The sequence below is a fragment of the Eleutherodactylus coqui genome, chromosome 6 (genome assembly GCF_035609145.1).
Source record: "Eleutherodactylus coqui strain aEleCoq1 chromosome 6, aEleCoq1.hap1, whole genome shotgun sequence".
NCBI lineage: Eukaryota > Metazoa > Chordata > Amphibia > Anura > Eleutherodactylidae > Eleutherodactylus > Eleutherodactylus coqui.
In genome coordinates, this window is record NC_089842.1 from 191,073,576 (window position 1) to 191,095,579 (window position 22,004).

General features: G+C 42.7%; 1 protein-coding gene across 1 annotated transcript in view; it reads right to left on the reverse strand.

The window, feature by feature from the left end:
- Positions 1-22,004, reverse strand: part of RYR3 (ryanodine receptor 3) — a 680,585-nt gene that overhangs the window by 626,016 nt on the left and 32,565 nt on the right. The window contains exon 3 of the mRNA XM_066572425.1: positions 3,631-3,738. Coding sequence (XP_066428522.1) covers positions 3,631-3,738 — 108 coding nt within the window. The remainder of the gene's footprint in view (positions 1-3,630; positions 3,739-22,004) is intronic.

The window sequence follows — 22,004 nt, forward strand, 5'->3', positions numbered from 1 at the left end:
ATCCAACATATAATGCATCAGCCACAAGGTGGGCGGTCAAAATGTTTAGCATTTAGACATTTTTCTTTCAGAAGTCTGACTTGTATCTTCCCATTCTGTCTCTTCTCCTCACAACATCTTTTTGTTTGCTCTTTTTGCATGGCTCCAGGGTTCCTCTGTGCCATCAAAATAACAGAGCAAAACATAACACAAGGATAGCTCTTTGATTTTTGTATAAATTACTCATCAATAGGAGTGTTTGATTGACCTTTTTGGAAGATATGAACGAGAAAAAAAAACTACTTGAATTATTGTAATATTTTTAGCATGTTCCCCTTAATCACTACAGTGTGAAACACAAGATTTTAGATTAGCTAATTATATCTTCCTATCAAAAAGAGTAACACCTTGTGACAGGGAACACGTAATTAAACTGTTCACAAGATTAGCTGTCTTGTAAGGGATCTAGCTGCCACACCATGAATATGTCAAAGAAAATTAAACACAGCTATAATTCCATCTACGAACCCCTGGAGGTCTGACATCTACTCCACCAGCGCTGCTACAGATATATGTGAAACAAGGTTTTGGTGAGGAGTGCATAAATTGAAGGTGTTATGCACAGTAGTGGTGCAAGTAAGGTAAACATTAAAGGGCCACTCCGGTGAAAAAACATTTTTTCCCATGTCACCTGATTGCCTATCACACTCTGTAGATTACATCCGCTTCCATGCAGTGCAGCCCCCTGCTTGATATTTGTCAACCACCATCTTGATGGGGAGGTTTTTCTGGATTTAATTTCATATCAATCCCATGATGCATCGAGCCACAATGCAAAGGCATTGTCCCGGGCACCATTGTGAGTGTCTGGTGATATTTGGGGTCCGCAGCTTTCCACATGCTAGTGGATATTATCTGGGGTATATCTGATAATTGCTATGTTTATTGCCTGAGCACACTCCTACGCAATTGCTCTTTTCTCTTTATGATGCATCAAGGCTATACAATTTCTACCTGCTCGGGGAACAGTTTAATTATCATTAATACTTATATTCACCCAAATAACCTACAGACCACAAGTCAGGAAGATAAGATGTGATCTCCTCTATCATAACTGTGTGACAGGAGCTTTGTGATCATCATCAAAAACTGTGTTGGGAGAGTCTCTGTTCCCCTCCAGGCAGTGTCTGCGGTATAGTCCGTGTAATGACAGCATGCAAGCTAAAAAGCTAACTAGTTTTAGACAGCATAATCTCAAATAAATCTGAGTTGGTTAGAATTGCGATCACATGACCATCTGAGGAGAAAGAGGCCAGGAGTTACAGATAGAAAGGAATAACTTATTTCACTTGTATGTACTCTAGAAAAAAGAAGGTTAAGAGGCGACCAAATAACCATGTATAAGTACATGAGGGGACAACACATGGATCTCTCCCGCGATCTGTTTACACCCAGGACCACGACGGTAACAAGAGGACATCCGCTACGATTAGAGGAAAGTAGGTTTCATCACCAACACAGAAAGGGGTTCTTTACTGTAAGAGCAGTTAGACTGTGGAACTCTCTGCCGGAGGAAGTGGTGATGGCAAAATCCATAGAGGAGTTTAAAAGGGGACTAGATGTCTTTCTGGAGAAGGATATTACAGGATATAAATATTAGGTTAACTGTTAATCTGTGTATACAGGCAGGGAGGAACTATTAGGGGTTGATCCAGGGAACAGTCTGATTGCCATTAGGGAGTCGGGAAGGAATTTTTCCCCCAAAAGGGCTAATTGACTTCTGGCCTTGGGGTTTTTTGCCTTCCTCTGGATCAACACAGTAGGATAGACAGGCTGGACTAGATGGACAATGTCTTCATTCGGCCTTACATACTATGTTACTATGTTACTATGTTACTATGTTACTGGGGTGATATGTGCATAATGAATAAAATATAAATCACTGGAGTGACCCTTTAATTACAGGCTATGTCACCAGGACTGATAGCGATCTACCCTCTCACTTAGCCTAGCTCCTTGTGTTGAGTTCCATTACAGTTTTAGAGCCTGCATCTGCTCTGCCTCAGTATGTATTTCCCTGGCAAGACTTGCTTTATAACCACCATCATTATTAGTTTCCACACTTAAGACTATGTGCCTATGGCGCAGATCAGTCCTAAAATTTTAGTCAATAGGGTGCACCCGGCATCATTCCTTTCCATCAGGGGTGGATCAGTTCAAGAAGGGATTCCATTTTTCTGCTCCGATAATGCAGCAGTAAGACAGAATCCCAAACTGAGTCTGAATGTTGTTGTGAGCCCTAAGCTAATAGTGGTGGTTGCATATGGATGACAATGGCAATTTATATCTAAAAATGTCAATAAATCTAAAAAACTGTTGAAGACATGAAGTATTGTCAAGAGGACACAGCAGCTGCCTCACAATGATATGTCCAAAGTTGTTCATATCTGGCTGCATTCACTTGAAGCAGTGTGGATACAGGAAAAACCACACCAAAAACTGCAGCAGCAAAACCACACGCGACTTAGCTACAGCTGCATTTTTACCACAAGTAAAGATGCATTCAGTTTTGTCAATGCAGTTTTTGGTATGTTTTTCACTGTATCCAAACCATGTGAATAGATCCTAAATCACTGTAAATCTGCACAAAAATCCAAATGGCTCCGGCTTTTTAAATCTGCAGCATGTTAATTTTTTGTGGATGTTTCATTTTGCGGCAGATTACCCATGTATTCACAGAAAAACGTGGTGAGGATTTCAGAAGCATACATTTTTTCGCCTTTTTGCATAATCTGCAGCTGTGAATCCACAACAAATCCCCAATAAATCTGTGAAATCCACCCGATTTGGTACAGATTTGTAATAATAAATAATAATCTTTATTTTTATAGTGCCAACATATTCTGCAGCACTTTACAAATCAGAGGAAGAACGGACAAAATCAGACAGTACAATTACTCTGGAAATTATATAACAAATGTACTGGACACATATAACAGGAAGAGCAGTGTTTTGACATTTCCTAGGTACTGTAGCACTGGGGGAAAAAAAAAATTCACCACAAGAGGTGACAATATATTACAGAGCTTCCCCTGCCCTGATTGGTTCCCGAGCGCCATGGCTCGGCCAATCAGAGCATCGCATTGAATGGCTGTGATTGGTTCATCAAGAGCCGGCTCTTACTGGCTGAGCTGTGGCACTCAAGAACCAATCAGAGCAATCGCTTGCTGGAGGCAGGGTTTTCAAACCCAGCTACCAGCAAGCGATGCTCTGTTGGCACTGAGGACTGCACGGAAAAATGCCGGAGTGCTGGAGGCCAGCGGGAGGGCCCCAGATGGCACCTGCTAGGTGAATATAAGACACCCCTAGGAAATAAGACCTTGTGCCTCTTTGGGGGGGAAAATTAATATATTATTGGGGAAACACAGTATCTATTTCTCTGTCACAAGATGATTCAGGGTGTCAAATTAAAGTGAGCAAGTGATCTAGCAAAATTTATGAACAAAACCCCACCACAGACCCTTTGTACAACTTCCTTGCTATTTTCATGTTACAATTCCAGGGTTATTGCTTTTTATCTTAAATTTTGACTAACATCTAAAAACAAAAATGTACATTTTTGGAGGCATAGTTGACATATATAAGACTTACCCCTTCTTGGCCATTTGCCGTTGTGTTTGCCAGCATTTCTTGAAGCGCCCTGACAGAAAGGGATTGCTCCAGCACAAAGTTGCATATGCAAAGGTCAGGAGGAACATACTGTGGAGATAAAACACAAGAACTGCATTAATAAGAGTCATTACAAGAATAATATAGAAATTGGATTTCTCTTCCCACAAAACAATTCACTTTGTTACTGTCTAACTAATTGCGACAGATGGATCATGATGCATTTTTGTACTTTTTTCCTATTTGAATTTGTGCAATTTTTTTTCCTTCTGACATAAGCCAATAAAAATAATATGTCTATATTATGTCAGTTTCCATTCTGTATTTTGTAATTGCTGAGTGCCATTAGAATGAATAAAAAATTAGATTCATTTTGTTTCTGGCTGACAGAATTCATACACATTTAGGGTGGGTTACGAGCGTGTTTTTGTGCATACTTGGGTGGGTACATACGTGTGCACGTAGGTACGAGGAAAAACACGCGTGACCACAGATGTAAGGGTATATGTATATATTGCCATATGTTCTTTATGCTTTTATACCTGTATGCAAGTTCTATTCAATTCCAAATGAGAAAAACTTATATGTCGCCTTACATCAGATATGCCAAGAGGCATTGCAAGGTGAAGACAAAATGTATCTTGAACACAAGAAGAATCGGACAAGGCCGCGTGTACTTGGCTGTTTTCCCAGAAGCCCATATCAAGATGTTCAACTATGCATCTGAATTTTCACTGTCTCAGACCGGAAATCCGGACTTCCCATATATGGAGAATGCATGCTTGGCCGCTTTCTTAGAATTGAGTGGGTGATTCTTTGCACTGGAGTTAATTGAATACGTGATTTTCTGTACATAAGCCAGAGGCGCCATATCAAGATAACGACTGTTTTCACTGTCTCAGGCCGGAAATCCGGACTTCCCATATATGGTTATAAGCCCATCACCCATTCCTGGTGATGGGACAAAAGGGTATAAGATCTCATGTAATCTGTAATAAAGCACGAAGCACAGCCATGTCCCCGTGTGAGAAACTATACCAGACCTCCGTGTGGGGTTTTCTTCTTATCGCCGGCAGCGGGGCAAGTGGGATGGGCCTGATTGGTGCTGTACTTAGAATTTTACCCTGACAATTTGGCGCCTGAACGTGGGGCGGTAAAACACCGGAGCTTACAACGCATTCCACCCGGATCCACGCCGCGGAGAAACCGTCCTGCTGCAAACCGAGCCTGATCAACTCACAGAACTCCAGGTAAGACCAGCATATATTTTATGTTGTGTTTTACACTGAGAGTCTTGCAGCAGGACTGACTATCTGTGGTTTGTGACCGGACGGGTTGGGTTAAGAGTTCTACACGGTAACTCGTGTGGGCTCCGGGTTTGCCGTCATGGACCACTGACCGTGATATGCGCACCAATCACTCACCCAGAAACTAGTCTGTAGTCTATTTGTACTTTGAAGTCCGTAGTGTTTTAGCAATAGTGAAGGTTGTTTGTTGTATCTGCAGAATTTTTTTTCCTCTTTTTCTTTTCATTTGGTCTCACAGAAGAAGGAACCCTCGGTTATTTTAGTTGTTGATGGTTTAGCTAAGGAGAGGGAAGCACTCTGTGAGACAGGTCCCATAGACGAAGGAACCCTCCGTTTTAGTTTAGTTTAGTTGTTGATGGTTTAGCTGAGGAGAGGGATGCACTCTTTGGGACTGGTTCCATAGAAGAAGATGCCTTCGGTTGTTTTGCCATATATAAGGGGCTGACAATTCGGGTCAGAAGGATGCACTCTATGGAGCGTGTTATTATTATTGTTGTTGATGTTTTAATATGCGTAAGACCTTATTAAAGAAGACAGAGCCCCTCAAGGGCTGCCGCCGTGTGGATGAATTTGTAGAATGTAAGAAAACTTATGAAAATGTGTGACATCGACCCGCACGGTAGATTACAAAAATGGTGTCTGGGAGGAGGTCTTTAGGACCGAGAGGTGCCTTGAAAGACCAAGGTTTTCTAGAAAGTGCCGGAGGAGGAGGAGAGAGAGAGACAGTCAGAGAAAGTTAGGTATGTACACATTATTTGTTTAAGAAAGTATCCGTAAGTGAAATGTTGAAAAGTACAGTAAGTGATCAAGAGGGTGACGGGAGAGTGTCTATTGAAGGTTATATTGGCAGTTAGGTAGGGAGAAAGTGCTGAAGGAACAAGCAAAGTCGAGGAGAAAGTTACAATGCATGTGATTTGTTGGCAGAGAGAGGAAAATGTGTATAATACAAGATAAATAATAGAGATGTATGTGTATGTGTATATATGTATATACTGTATGTGCAAATAGTTAACTGAGCTTGCTTTTAGAAGAGAAGAGTTTGTTGACATGTAGCTGCGAGCTTGTGTTTAGTTTTCAAGGTCAAGAGATAACGAAGCGAGAGAAAATGAAATACTGACCCTGGAAAATATCTCTGCTTGCTTAAAATGAATTGAAATGAATTTAATTAATTATACTGTCTTACAAGGCAGGAAATATAGCAATTTCTAAGGTATATTCTTACTTATACAGGGGTTGAAAATGAATGTTGCAAGGTCCCAGCATATGTGTTAATTATGAGTTCAAATGCAGGCAATAGTTAAGCTAAAACAATTCAGTCTGTGTTCCATATTCGTAGAGAGATAAGAGATGTTTTGAAAAGGTGGGGGCTTTCAGACTTCACTTTTTGTTCAGGGTCAAATACAGAGAAAGAAAGACAAGGGGGGCTGAAAAATACCCACGCATTCTAAAATACTTCAGCGTTTAATACAGCATATAATAGTCTCAGTAGATAAGAAATACATCATTTGTCAAAAAAAGCGCTCATTCACAATCTCATCTCAATAGAATTATGTACTTTATAACATTATAGCACTCACCTCAATGTTTTTCAACTGATGTATGTTTGTCTGTCAAACTTTTTTGTCTGTGCATCTGTATGTACTGGTACACCTTCAAAGGGGGGTGACGGAGCAGACTTGAGAGCATGGATGGATGAGAGTTAGTGACCCGTGTTCGGGCTGTGTGGAATGTGTGATGCAGGTAATGACTGGGGATAAAAGTTCCTACCCCATGCATGGGACTTTGCTTGGTTGAGATGTGGACGTGTAGACTGTTAAGCTGAAATGAGCTGTGAAAAAAGACGCAAGGAGCCAATATCGAGGGGGTGGAGCTAGATGATGTAATAGTACGTAATGTTTCATCCCTCTTCTCAACAAGGGAGGGGGTGAGGAGCTTGAGCAGCTAGTAAAAGTTTTTGTTTTGTTTTTTTCTCCTGTCTCAAATTTGATAAGACATTGCAGGCAGGATCAGACTAATAATGAATTCACTTAAAGGGATCTCACATTTCAAATACTAGTAGATGTTTTGTAGATTATTCTTCCCCGGTGTAACTCATGTCTCTGGTATTGGTGCTAACATTTTACAGGCCTTATCTGCATCCATTCAATCTTTTTACAATGTTGTACTAACTTGAACCCGGCTATTATTTTTTCCAATTGCGTACCCGGGTTCAAAGGGGTGGAGGAGAAGGCATAGGTGATCTAGGTATTGCAAGTCAGCCATTTTTAAATTTTTTGCAAGCCATTTTTAAATTTTTAAATTTTTTGCAACAAGATTCTAATCTTTTTGAAATAGAATATCAGCCTGATTGTCTAGCATTGATGCAACAAGAAAATTTAAGTTTTAAAAAAAAAAGTTACTGAAAGCCCTTGTTAGCAATGCATATTTTGAGTTGTTTTTTATAGATGGTACCCAGGGTGATTGACGACTCCACACTGGATATACAGTGGTTACACAACAAGATGTCCTAAAAGCAGAATGCCTCCGCATGTCGCAGTACAAGAAGCGGAACTAAAGGCACTCACTGGGGCGTGTAGAGTGGTAGAAGGTAAGACGGCAAACATTTACACTGACTCCCGGTATGCATTTGGCATAGCTCATGATTACGGCCCAACAGGGAAGGCCAGACAGTTTTTTACCTCAGCAGGACAGCCAATTAAGAATGATGCAGCGGTCTCATGGAGGCCCTACTTCTACCTGACAAAGTAGAGAGCTCACACCAATTCCTACACCGGAGAAGCGAGAGGCAACGCCATCACAGACCACACAGCAAAGGCAGCGGCCCTCAAGCCATGGAAGAAAAGAAAAGAAGAATTTAACAAAAACTTGGACTTTGATAAAAATTTGGACTTTGATAAAAACTTGGACTTTGATAAAAACTTGGACTTTGATAATAACTTTGAACTTTGCTATGCTAAAGACTTTACAGTTACAAGCCAGCAAGGAAGAAAAAGACAAATGGACTAAAAAGGGACGGCATGTGGTGAACAGTCAACAGCACTTGCCTACCACGGTCCCTGTGCCCCATGATGGCCCAGCTGATGCACGGAAAGACGCACCTCTTAAAGCAGCAATGATGTCTATGCTTGAACGGCGACGGGTGGCTCCTGGGTTTTCTGTAGCTGCTGCATCATTTGTCCAATTTTGCATGATCTTTGCCGTAAAGCAACAGGGCAGAAGTAAATTTGCCACATCACACTTGCCTAGACCACTCTACCCATTTCAGAGATTGCAAATTGGCTACACTCAGCTCCTACTTGTTGGGAAGTATGAATATGTGCTTGTTGTTGTTGATTTCTTTTCAGGTTGGAGACCTACTCTGTTACCAAAGTAAATAAGCAGGTAATCGCACAGGAGCTGATGAATGAGGTAATCTGCAGATATGGGGTACCGGAAGTGATTGAGTCAAACAAAGGTACACACTTCACAGGTGAAATAATGCAACACATCATGTCTGTTTTGGGTATATTCCAGGCTTTTCACACACCCTACCATCCGCGGAGTTGTGGGAAAGTAGATACAAAAGGCAATTAAGAAAATGGGCAAATTTTGAATTGAGTGTCTTCCATTAGTTTTTCTTTTTCTCAGGAGGGTACATGTCACAGTAGCTGAGTTTGGGGAATGATTTTCTTGTTAATTTTGTAATAGGTCCCTCCAAGGAATTGTCAATAATGTATTCTGCAGTCTCTGCTTTTCTCCCAGGTCCGACAAATGAGTGTCACTATCTGAAACCAGGTGACAGGGTCTATGTAAAAAAGTTTGAGAGAGAAACCCGGTTTGAATGTCCCTACCAGATGTTGTTCACCACCCCAACTGCAGTCAAGCTCGAAAGAAAGCCCACTTGAATCCACACTTCGCACTGAAAGAACTCATGATCCTGTATATCCTTTACATGCTATAATGTGGTACAATTCCTCTAACACACACCTTTGACTACTGTACACTAGCCCCCTGTTTCAGAACAAATTAATACAATCAAATGTGCAATATGAAGCCTACACTGAGGGTGAGAATCCAACACCGCATCATGCTAAGAGAGAAGTTGACGCTCCAGGTGGTAACTTTGATCCACATGTATCGATAGATACAATAGGAGTGCCAAGGGGTGCCAGATGAATTTAATTCTAGAGATCAGGTTAAAGCAGGTTTTGAGTCCTTATTTGCTATTGTCACTGTTAATAATAATGTAGATTGGATGAATTATATCTATTACAATCAGCAGAGGTTTGTAAACTACACCAGAGATGCTTTACAAGGGTTAGCGGACCAGTTAGGGTCCACTACATCCATGGCCCTAGAGTGCCCTGGATATGATTTTAGCAGAAAGAGGTGGGGTATGTAATTTCCTGTATGTGTATTATCCCTTTGATCAAAAAGAGTATGAGTAAGGGACTGGACAATGTGACACCAACATTTCCCTTGTTTGAAAAAAGATGAAGAGCCAGTTCCGATAATGACAACCACGTACGTTACCAGAAGAATGGAGAGATATACTAGTACTGTGCCGCCTCAGTCTCCTAAGATGGACTGTCAGTGGAATTCCCATTTGCCTAGGGAAAGTGCAGAAGACCTTAGGTTCCGGCGAGGGCACACCCTGCGGGGTGTTAACTCGTACAGATAGAGGGTATGGATGCCTGGAAATAAGCCCAGGGAATCCATGGCCTCCTTCTGAGGTGAGGTAGGGATCCCCCCTCCTAGGAGTAGGGACTTACGGGCAAGTGGAGAAACCCTGACGCAAGGGAGAGACGACCGAGGAAGAGTGCAAGGTCTGATGCTTGATCTCCATATAAGTTTTTAGGGGGGTTTGTGAGGGTATATGTATATATTGCCATATGTTCTTTATGCTTTTATACCTGTATGCAAGTTCTATTCAATTCCAAATGAGAAAAACTTATATGTCGCCTTACATCAGATATGCCAAGAGGCATTGCAAGGCGAAGACAAAATGTATCTTGAACACAAGAAGAATCGTACAAGGCAGCGTGTACTTGGCTGTTTTCCCAGAAGCCCATATCAAGATGTTCAACTATGCATCTGAATTTTCACTGTTTCAGGCCGGAAATCCGGACTTCCCATATATGGAGAATGCATGCTTGGCCGCTTTCTTAGAATTGAGTGGGTGATTCTTTGCACTGGAGTTAATTGAATACGTGATTTTCTGTACATAAGCCAGAGGCGCCATATCAAGATAACGACTGTTTTCACTGTCTCAGGCCGGAAATCCGGACTTCCCATATATGGTTATAAGCCCATCACCCATTCCTGGTGATGGGACAAAAGGGTATAAGATCTCATGTAATCTGTAATAAAGCACGAAGCACAGCCATGTCCCCGTGTGAGAAACTATACCAGACCTCCGTGTGGGGTTTTCTTCTTATCGCCGGCAGCGGGGCAAGTGGGATGGGCCTGATTGGTGCTGTACTTAGAATTTTACCCTGACACAGCTACGTGCTTGTTGTCAATGGAGCCGCAGCTGCTGCCGGTGGCTCCATTGAAAACAATGCTCTGCTGGCACCCCTGCATTCTTTTTCAGGGAAGGACTCTCCGCCGCTGCCATGACCCCCGGGGGGCATAAAGAACACATCTGCCACATGTGGCAGATATTTCCTTCACCCCAGCTAGTTAAAAGAATTCACTGCTGCTACATCTGCCACATCTGTGACAGATGCGGCAGAGGAGTTATTAAATTCTCAACCGCAGCTGTCACACATGTCAGCTGTGGTAGAGAATCCTGCTGCCGGCATCCCCGTCAATGTCTTTTCAATCACAAATCAGAGCTACGAGCAGGCAGGGATTTTAAATCCCTGGCTGGTGATAGCTCAGAACTACAAAGCTGGGGACAGCACCAGAAGTCGCGGCTGAGCCCCGGCAGCTGAAGGGAGGCGAGTATGTTTTTTTGGGGGTTTTTTACACTATTTTTGGGGGATTTTCAGGGAATGGCTTATGTTTAAAGTCCTTCCCTAAAAGCCAATGACTGGGATGTCGGCAGCAGGATTCTCTAACACAGCTGTCATGTGTGACTGTTGCGGTTGAGAATTGAAGAATTTCTCTGCTGCATCTGCCACAGATGTGGCAGATGTAGCAGCAGGGAATTCTTTAAACTAGCGGGGGCTGAAGGAAACATCTGCCACATGTGGCAGATGTGTTCTTCATGCCTGCGGGGGTCACAGCAGCAGTGGAGAGGTAAGTTTTTTTTTTCGTTTTTTTACACTAAAATGTTTCTTTTTCAGGGAAGAGCTTATATGTAAAGCCCTTCCCTGAAAAAGAATGCAAGGGTTCTGGCAGACCATTGTTTCCACAAAAACACGCTCATGTGAACCCACCGTCAAAACTCAGCATAAGAGTGGTTTCGTTTTTAATTGCATTTTTCTGGTGTTTTTTTTCCTGTTTTTTTTTCTTGCAGTAAAAATTGCAGCTGCCAGATGATGGCTGTAGGTCAATAGGGAATTATGAAAACAGTGGAATTTTGTGTCTTTTTATCTTACTTTTGGGGAGTTTTTTGGGTTCATCGCATTTTATTTTTCAGGCATTTTCACCTAAGCTTCTCCATAGGGAAGAAAAGTATCTCAAGAAACACATTTGTGTATTAAAAATGCCACAAGAAAGCTTGTAAAAACACAGATAAATTTCACAGTGTTTTCTAGAAGTAAAAAAAACATGACATGAGAGCAAACTAATCTGTGAACAAAGCTTGAATAAAAATGTTTTTGACGATCGCAAGCATATAAGGAACATTTGCTGTCTCCCCCCCCCCCCCCCAAAAAAAGCAAGATTTTCGTACTGTTAGCCATATGGAAATTTATTTATAATTCTCAATTAAAGAAATAACATAATATTGATATGATATTGCTGAGTGGCTACTTGAAAGTAAATAAATTATTGTAAAAAACAAGGATTAGGACTTATTTAGGTTTCTTCCTCAGGCTGAATAAATAACACGGTATCTAAAGAAACACAAAACCATACAGAAATGAACAGAGGTGGTATAATAAATAGACATCTTCAAAAAATACAACAGAAGCAACATGGAGAGTAAATATTTAAAGGGGTTGTACCACTCCCCTCCTAGCCACAGGATGGGGGATAACGAACTGAGACCCATGCCGTTCTCAGAGTGGGACACCCATTCTGCCTGTCACTGTGAGTGTCACTTTTCTCCCCATGGTGACGTCAGCATGCAGGGAGTGTTTGCCAAGCATTTGCGGTAGACACTCCATTAATTTCAAATCAGGCCAACGGAAATGCCCGAGTGTGTGCCACTCGGGTGTCTCCACAGTCCACTGAAAGTAAATCAACCACCAGTGCACTTGCGTGACCAACGCTCAACGTGGTCTCCTCCTCTTTGAGGGGGTGCAGTAATCCTGCTATGAGGTGAGTGGGGGACATGGGATCACCGTTCTCAAGATCGGCGCAGGTGAGACCCCACCGATCAGCATGTTATCCTTTGTCCTGTAGATTTCCTAAACTTCTATTTGTGATCAAATCATCAGAGTCAACAGATACCCAGAAGTCAACTTCTACTATACAGAGAAACAGAAGCAATTCTGTACCGTTCACTGTGTCCTACAATCCACAGCTAGAGGTAGTAAGGAAAACTGGAAGAAAACCACATCATGTCCCACACAAAAATTACTGCCTTTGTTATAGATAGCCTCACATTTTGAGAAACATTATGGTCAGGAGTTCATTGCCCTCTGATACTTAATACAGAAATCAAATCGTACTTGAACTTTTAGGCTTTAAGTGCAGATCACTAAATATTCCTTGATCTTCCGCTGACCTATCAAAGTATGACATCATATGTCCACTTGTCTTCTTGGGTGTCTCCAACAACAGAACATCCTGTTAGAAACAGTACTTATTGTCTTCATCCCCCATGTGTTACAAACTCCTACTCCATCCTTTACACTCAACAACTGTGCAGTAATATGTAGAATATCAATTACACAAGTAAAATGTTTCAAGGTCAAAGGTAATCACCTAGGATGGTATCAAAGTTCCTCAACATAGATGTGTTCCTGGACTGATACATACTGTATATTCACCAGAACTATTATTGGTTTTGTCATACATACCACACCTTTAGGCCAAATGCACACGGGCGGAAATTCTGCAGCGGAATTTCCACCATTGAACGCTGCCATAGGAATGCATTGGTTTACGCAAACCAATGCAGACAGCCGCGATTTTGACTGCGGAAAACGTGAGCGATAAAAAAATTGCGGCAAGTCCTATTTCAGAGCGAGTCTTGCACATGCTCGCATGGCCATGTCATCGTCGACGCTCTCACTCTGCACTGCGCATGTACGGCTGTGCGCTAGCTAGCACATCCGGAGATAGAAGACACCAGACCGGTAAGCCGGAGGTCACTGTAGGGGCACAGGTTTGCATCCCGCTGCGAGGATCTCGCAGTCGGTATCCGACCCAGCCATCTGCATTCGGCCCTACCTACACTTCCTGCACACTATGCATCATAACATAACATTGGTCGCAGGTAACATTTGTATTAATTATTTTTGAAAGCAACACAGTAGTACAATATACATATATTGAGCTAAAAGGAAATGAGAACTGCATTTAGATTTCATTTCATTATGCCGTATGTTAAAGGATTATAGATGTTATTTTATCAGAAATAACCACCATAATAGCAATTTATGTTCTTTATTTAATTTCTGTGAACTTCTGCATGCTGTGTATATTATGGCAATGCAGTTACTGGAGTGGCATAGTTATTTTACTAAATTGGGGCATTCCAGGCATCCCCACACACATCTAGCAGATAGAAATGCTGACCACACAGAGTGAAAGTATCACTTGTATCCTGTGTAGTCAGCTTTTATATCTGCTAGATGTGTACGGAGTTACAGATATTAATGGTTTGGGACAGGTATCTAGTGGATACAGACAGTGAAGTGCGGCTGTTGCTTTAAGGGTTTTTCTCTTAATGTATGCAATTTTACAGAAATTGTACACAACCGGCAGTTCAAATCTCTGGAGTTGCTGGTGTGATTTGTTTTTAGTGCTACAACATGAAAACATACTGACTAGTGTAAGGTTGTGCTGTTGGGATAGGTAGTTCTATGAGGTTCCAGGAATTCACTTCCAAAGGTGTGGGATAATTGAGCTGGCTGGTGTGGAATTCTCCAGCTAACCAATCACAACCAGTCTGCTGCACATAAATACCAGCCCCTCTGTCTAGAAGATGCTGGTTTTCCCACTACCCTGGTGTTTTCACTAAAGGATGTTGTTGTGTAGGTGTGTACAGAGACATTTTCTGAGTGTCTGTCCAGGTGGCCGAACATGGGAGGTGAACAGTCCTGTTCTGTGTAAATGGTGTTCTGTGTGGTATGCAATCCCTGGTGTGGTGTGAACTGTGACCTGTGACCTGTGCTGCTTAAACCATTTACCATTTAGGGTGAGGTAGGTATTTATGTTCCAGCATGTAGCTATCCCTATTGGAGTGATTGTCCCACTTACAGGCAGGTTTCCTGGAGTTAGTACTCTTGTTGAGTAGGAATCCGCAAGACAATGAGGACCCTTGTCGCAAACTCGCGGGCTTAAGAGTTTTGGCCAAAACACTAACTACTACCTCATACCTAATCTATTTCAACTATGTATGCGTACAGGTATGCTAGGTGAGTGTTTTGGGCATTTGTCAGTTCTTATGTTATGTCTGCTTGTGAGTCCAGTTCGCAGTTCATTTGCCTTTGGTCTTCCATGCGTGCAGTTCTCTAGTTTACGGAGGAACGAGACGCAACTGAAGTAACAATATGTGCAGTGAACAACATTGATAATTTCATGACAATGGGGCATGTCAATGAGTTGTATAAATAGACAGTGAGTGAAAAATCAATTCTTGAGGTTGAAAGCAGATAAAATGGGCAAACATAAAAATCTGAGCAATTTGACAAGGGCCAAATAATCATGGCTAGACTACTGGGTCAAAGTATCTCCATAAGGTCAGCTCTTGTGGGATGTCCCTGGTATGCAGTGCTATTACCTACCAAAATTGCTCCAAGGAAGGCAACTGCTGAACCAGCAACACGGGCATTCAAGGCTCATTGATAGCTGTGATAGAAAGGTGTCAATACACTCAGTACATTACAGGTTTATGCATATGGAGATGCATAGTCGCAGACTTTTAAGTGTGCCATGTCCTGCTAAACCCTATCCAGCACCAAAAGTGCTTAAAATGCAAACGTGAGCATCTAATATGGATCTAGGAGAAATAGAATAAGATAGCCTGGTTTGATAAATCACATTTTCTTTTACATCACATGGACAGCCGGTTGCACGTATACCACTTACCTGGGGAAGAGATGACACTAGAATGCACTATGAGAAGAAAAAAAAGCCAGTAGGCAGTATGATGTTTTTTGATAACGTTTTGATAGGAAACCTTGGGTAATGGCGTTCTTGTGGATGTTACTTTACTATCTACCTAAACATTGTTGCAGACCAAATTACAGAGGCGTAACTATACCGGATGCAGGGAATTGGGTTGCACCTGGGGCCAGGAGCCTTAGAGGGCCAATAAGGCCTCTTTTCTCCATATAGGGAGCCCAGTACCACGAATAAAGCATTATAGTTGGGGGCCTTGTTGCAGGTTTTGCATTGGGGTCCAGGAGCTTCAAGTTATACCTCTATACTCCCTGACGCCAAGCATATTTCCCAATGGCTATGGCCTCTTTCAGCAAGATAATGCTCCCCTGCCACACTGCAAAAATTCTTAAGGATAACAAAGAGTTCAAGGTGATGACTTGGCCTCCAAATTCCCAATGGAGGACACGCTCACAATTAACAGGATCCACGGAAGACACACTCACAATTTACATGACTTAAAAGGATATGCTGCTAACATGACAAAGTATCTCATATTATCCTTATTGAAAAAAAATCACCAAATATGGGATTGACAAGGCAACTGTGGATTCACAACTTGCTGAGTGATCGTATTCAGAGTGGTCATAAATGGCTGCACGTCCAACTGGAAGAATGTCTCAAGTGGGGTACCACAAGGCCCTTTCTTGGGCCTAGTGTTGTTCAACATTTTTATAAATGATCTTGGTGAGGGAATTGAGAGGAAAATGATCAAATTTGAAGATGATACAAAGCTAAGTGAAGGAAAAATGAAAAAAAAAAACACATACAGAATGGTAGGAATTAAGCTAAGCACATATGAAAAAGACTTGGGTATACTAATAGATCATAGACTGAACATGAGTCAACAGTGTGATGCAGTAGCAAAAAAGGCAAACACAATTCTAGGATGTATTAATGGGGTTCTGACATGAAAAAAAAAAAAATTGTACTCACCTTGCGTGGCCCGGCCCGATCGCCAGGCATGTCCCCTCCAGCAGGCACTTCCGAGGTCAACGGACGGGAGCTACGTCACAAGCAGTGCTTGCTGTGGGCGGCCCGTCCGTCCTGCTGAACTCCGGAGTGCTGCGCATGCGCAGTGGAGACGCGGCCCGTCCTGACTCCTGTCAGAGGGCACCTCTCCACTGCGCATGCGCGCGATCCCGGAGCGGCGCGGCTGCTGGAGGAAGAAGACTGCCTGCCAGGAGGCATACTAGCACTTTCTGCTTAGGTTAAGCAGCGCTGCTGATTAGAGCCACCTGATTGGCTCTTCGGCACCACGTGACTGCACAGCGTGCACCAATCAGGTGGCTCTAGTCAGGCTGCTTAACCTAAGCAGATAGTGCTAATATGCTGCCGGGAGATGACCCCCCGATGTAAACAACAACAGGAGAACAGGTAAGTATAAGATTTTTATGCTTTAGCAGCCATTAAACCATGGGTTCCCTGGGTCCATTAGGCAGACCAGGGAACAATGGCTGCTAAAGCATAAAAAAATTATTTGTGTCAGAACCCCTTTAAGAGAAGCATAAAGTCTAGATCACATAAGATAATGATCCGACTCTACTCTTCTTTGGTCAGACCTCATCTGAACACCCCAATTTAAAAAAGACAGACAAGCTGGATCAGGAGAAGAGTTACCAGGATGGTGAGTGGTCTCCAAAGCATGTCCTATGAGGAACAGTTAAAGGATATGGGAATGTTTAGCTTGCAAAAAAGAAGGCTGAGAGAAGACTAAATAGCTGTCTATAAATATCTGAAGGGCAGTCACAGTGCAGAGGGATCAGCCGTATTCTAATTTGCAAGGTGTAAATACTACACTTTCTCTTTGTAGAAAGAATCAGGTAAGTGTGAGGAGACTTATAAAGCCAGTCATGCTCCTTTGGGAAGACTAGTATGCAGATAGGAGATGAAACAATGCCTCTATAGTGCCAACTATTGGTAAGCATCATTACTGCAAGTCAATGTCTGACCTTTTAACAGACATTGTAACATGACTTGGAAGATAAGCCAAAGTCAGACTCTACTCTAGAAGGAAAAGATAACCATGTACAGACATCTGTAAGCTTCAGGCTGGCTGGGTGAGGGGCTTATGATGTGGATCAGTTCCTCTTTGTGGAGAGCACTTAGTAGGTGTGAGGAGACTTGTAAGGCATGCATGCTCCTTCTAGGAATCTCACTCAGCGAGCCAGCAAACCAACTGGCAAAAACCCTTAAACGGCCTATCTGTACATGGCTATCTTTTCCTTTTGGAGAAGACTCCGGCTTTGGTTTATATTCCCAGTTATGCTACAAGACCTAAAAGGTCAGACATTGACTTACATAAATGCTACTTTCTAAAGATACTTTTACACAGACTGACAGTTGTCTGAGTAAGTGCTCAAACAAGCGACTACGAGCGACTTTCATACCATGCAAACGCGAGACCCGAGAGGGTAAGTGAATGAGAACCTGTCACTTGTCAGAGTTGCTCGGTTTTCAGCTCACATAAAAAAAGAGTGACTGTCAGCCCATGTAAACAGGCAGCCGTTCAACTAGGGATCTGACTGCCTGTTTACTCTGAATAAAGGTGGATGGCCAAAAGAGATCTCCAGTACACTCTGCCACTATTCAGTGAACGATCATCGCTTCTGTGTGAAAGCACAGTAGTGATATAATCATGTAATCGCTGGGGCGACTGTTAAGCACTTAGGTGCCCGACTATCTTCCTAATAGGTGTTGCACTAGTTGCACTATACAACCTAAGGGCTCTTTCACACGAGCATATATCGGCCGCCGTTTTCACGGCCGGCCGATATATGCTACCAACTGAGGTGTAAAAACCTGTGAATGAGCGCACAAATTTAATGTTTGCGCACCTGTTCAGATGGCATTGGCCCTGGGGCATACATGCCAAGGACACTATGCCGTTCCCCCTTCCCCTTCACTCCCCCTCGCCGACTTACCTCCACTCTCCTCCTCTCTGTCTGTTTGCAATGGGAGTGGGCAGGGGTGATGCTAAGCTCCTGCCCCCTTCCTGCCCTTGGTCAGCAGCCAGCAATGGGAGGAGGCGGGATGGGGTGGCACTTAGCTCTGGCCCCTGTCCCACCCCCTCCTTTTGCAATCAGCCGGAGGGAAGGAGAGAATAGGGAGGGAGTTTAGCAGTCACGCTGCTAAACTCCTTCCCACCTCCCATCTCTGGACGCTCTCACTGGCTCCCATAGGAGCCCATGTAGCATCAGACATATTCCAGCCCAAAAGATGGTTCCAGGACTATCTTTTGGGTCCGACGTAAAAACGCTCAGCGTTATATTGGCCGGCCAGGTGCTTTTACGTTGCGGGAATCCGGCCATGTGATCTGATGCACTGGAATCCAATGCATCAGATCGTAGCATATATCAGCCGACTGTAAAAAAGGCGGGCCAATATACGCTCATGTGAAAGGGCTCTAAGGTGAAGGGAAGCCTACAGTAAGCTGTGACTCTGAGAAACAGGTCAGACTCTTTCTTGATATCAATGTGAAGAAAAGAGGAATAGAAAGAAATGTCTTGGAAACAGTAACCGCTTTATTGTATGACTCCTAAGCCTTTGTCGTGGTATTTGGTTTTTACCGTGACAATTAGATCCCCAAAATATGTCTTTAGTGCTGTCATGCTATCTGGATTTCTTTTCAAATGTCTGACACAGTATCATTACTTTATGACCTTCACCAAGTACTTCTCCCTCCTTCCAAATGTAAAATTAGAACTTGACGGAGCAGCTCTGTATTGACTTCATGTATACTTGTCAATGTGATGATTGAAGGAAGGGTTTCAAGCTGAATCAGCCAATGTACTGCTAATGCTAGATCCTCCAATTAGTATGAGATGAAAACATGCAAACTTGGATTGTTACTTTTATTGAAACCCAAACTTTAACCACTGAACTGTTTATTTGTATCCAGTTACTCCCAGCGAGGACAGAGTATACACGTAGAGTTGGCCTCCTTCCAAGACTAATACAGGTCATGAATGGAGAGCTTTTCTTCCTATCAGGTCATCAGAGGGCCAGACATTGGCACAAAACTTTTTTAGATGCAGATAAGTGGGTGTTGGTATTCAACAGATGCTAATGTGATTAAGTATGAATGTTGTACCATAGTAACATCTCTACGCAGTGCCTAACCCAAAGATACTTCTGTAATTCATGCTAGTGAGGGCTTTCCCGACCCACAGTACATGCCAATCAAAAAGTAATGGCAGAGCATGCTCAATATAGACAGTAATAAATAGGTTTAATTTCACTAAGGAAGAGGTCATATAAATTAAACAAGTTCTTAAAGTTAAAGGGGTTGTCTCGAGCCGAAACAGGGTTTTTTTTTCCATAGGCCCCCCCGTTCGGCGCAGGACAACCACAAGGGATGTGTTAAAAAAAAAAAAAACATATTACTTACCCGAATCCCCGCTCTGCGACGTCTTCCTTCTTCCTTCACCAAGATGGCCGCCGGGATCTTCACCCACGATGCACCGCGGGTCCTTTCCCATGGTGCACCGTGGGCTCTGTGTGGTCCATTGCCGATTCCAGCCTCCTGATTGGCTGGAATCGGCACACGTGACGGGGCGGAGCTACGCGATGATGCGTAGAAGGGGCGGAGCAGAAGGGGAGAAGACCGTACAGCGCAAGCACGTTTAAAAAAGCAAGAAGACATCAGAATTAGACGGATCCATGGAGACGGGGACGCCAGCAACGAAGCAGGTAAGTGAATAACTTCTGTATGGCTCATATTTAATGCACGATGTATATTACAAAGTGCATTAATATGGCCATACAGAAGTGTATAACCCCACTTGCTGCCGCGAGACAACCCCTTTAAACTAGAGACTTTCAAAGATATAAATCTGTTGTGGCACTTCGGAGACTCGATCTCTGAACACTTCACACAGTATGTTTTCCTTTCTGAAGATTTTTTTTTTTGTAACATGAAGTTGAACCAGTATGTCCACAACATAAGTGCAGGGTTTTATGGATCATCTACTATATGAAATATTTAGTATTTACTATATGTGCATTTACTTTATAGTCTAATTAACAAAGTTCTGTAGAAATACTAATTGTACATAAAACCAATGATGGACACTTGCTAGCAGTTGGACATAATTTAATTACCATAGAAGCTAACAATTATAATACATAGCAGTAAAGCCACAGTTAGTCTATATTTCACCAGGTAAAAGGCTTTAGTTTATATGATGTGAATGGAAAAGATAATAGTAATTTTTATCACTTTAAAAGGGGGTTTCTGGAATTTAACTATTGATGATCTGTCCTCAGGATAGATCATTATTAGTTCATTGGTGATGGTTCACTGTTCGGGATCTTCAGCAGTCATCTGTTTCCTGGATTGGTTGTCATTGCGGATAGAGCCAGAAGCAGACAGCTCTGTCCACGTTGCAGTGACCTGGGTTGATATTGCATTGAATTCAATTGGAACTGTGCCTGCATTACCAACAAAGGCCACTGCAATATGGCAGAACTGTCTGCTTCCAGCTCTGTCTGCACTAACAGCAGGCCCAGCAAACAGCTGATTGATGGGTATCCCGAGTGGCAGTCCCCCAACGATCAACTTTTGATGACCTACACCGAAGATAGATCATCAATAGTTATCCTCTTTAAACTGTATGAGAAGTGTCAGAGCCGGTGCTAGTTTTTATGCCAGCTGAAGCTGAACAACGAGTGAGAATCTCACAATTCTCGCTCATCCTTCAGTCATTCGCCCACTTTTAAACTGAATAAGTTTCACTTATTTGAACGATTTTCTGAAGGATAATCGTTCAGACTAAACGAGGCTTAACTAAATGTTTTAAATCCAACCTTGCTAAGCTGAAAGTATCACTATCTGCAAATTCCAATTGATGTTGGGCATGATCACCATTTGCAATCGTCTTCCTTCGAGGGGACAAATAAAAGACCTAATGAGATAACTTCTATTTGTTCAGGTGTTAATGTGAGAGAAAATAGGGGTTGCGCAGTTGTAAACTATTGATGACCTGTCCTAAGGATAGTAGTTCAGCAAGTAGAAGTAGAAAAAGCAGCAGCACTTCTCTGCGTAACACCGCTGGTGCGAGGTATTTGTTCGGATGCAAAGCCCAGAAAAGGATCCGGACTCCCAAGGTTCCAAACCACAGGTATCAAATAGATCACAGCTGGGCAGCATCAATATATAAAAGAAGTTCCTTTAATCGTCCATGATAGGAGGGGATGTACAAGCTACGTATCGACCCCACACGGGTTTTTGTCAAGCTCCAAAGACCCGTGTGAGATCGATACGTGGCTTGTACATCCACTCCTATCATGGACGATTAAAGGAACTTCTTTTATATATGATGCTGACCAGCTTTGATCTATTTGATACCGGTAGTTCAGCGGGTGTCTGCCACCTGGGATCCACGTCGATTAGCTTTAAAGCTGGGCCTTCGTGCTCACACACTGAGCTGATTTCAGAAGAAGCAGATAGCTCAGTTTCCACTGCAGTGAATGTGAATGTCAGCAATCGAACTGGGGATCTCCTGCTCTCCAGTCCGTGGCTCTCACTACTGAACCATCCTGTCTGTGGACAGTACCCTTGAATTACTATCAGCCTTGTTATTTAGTTCCTGCCTTCTGGTCCTGACCCCACCTCTGTCCCAGATT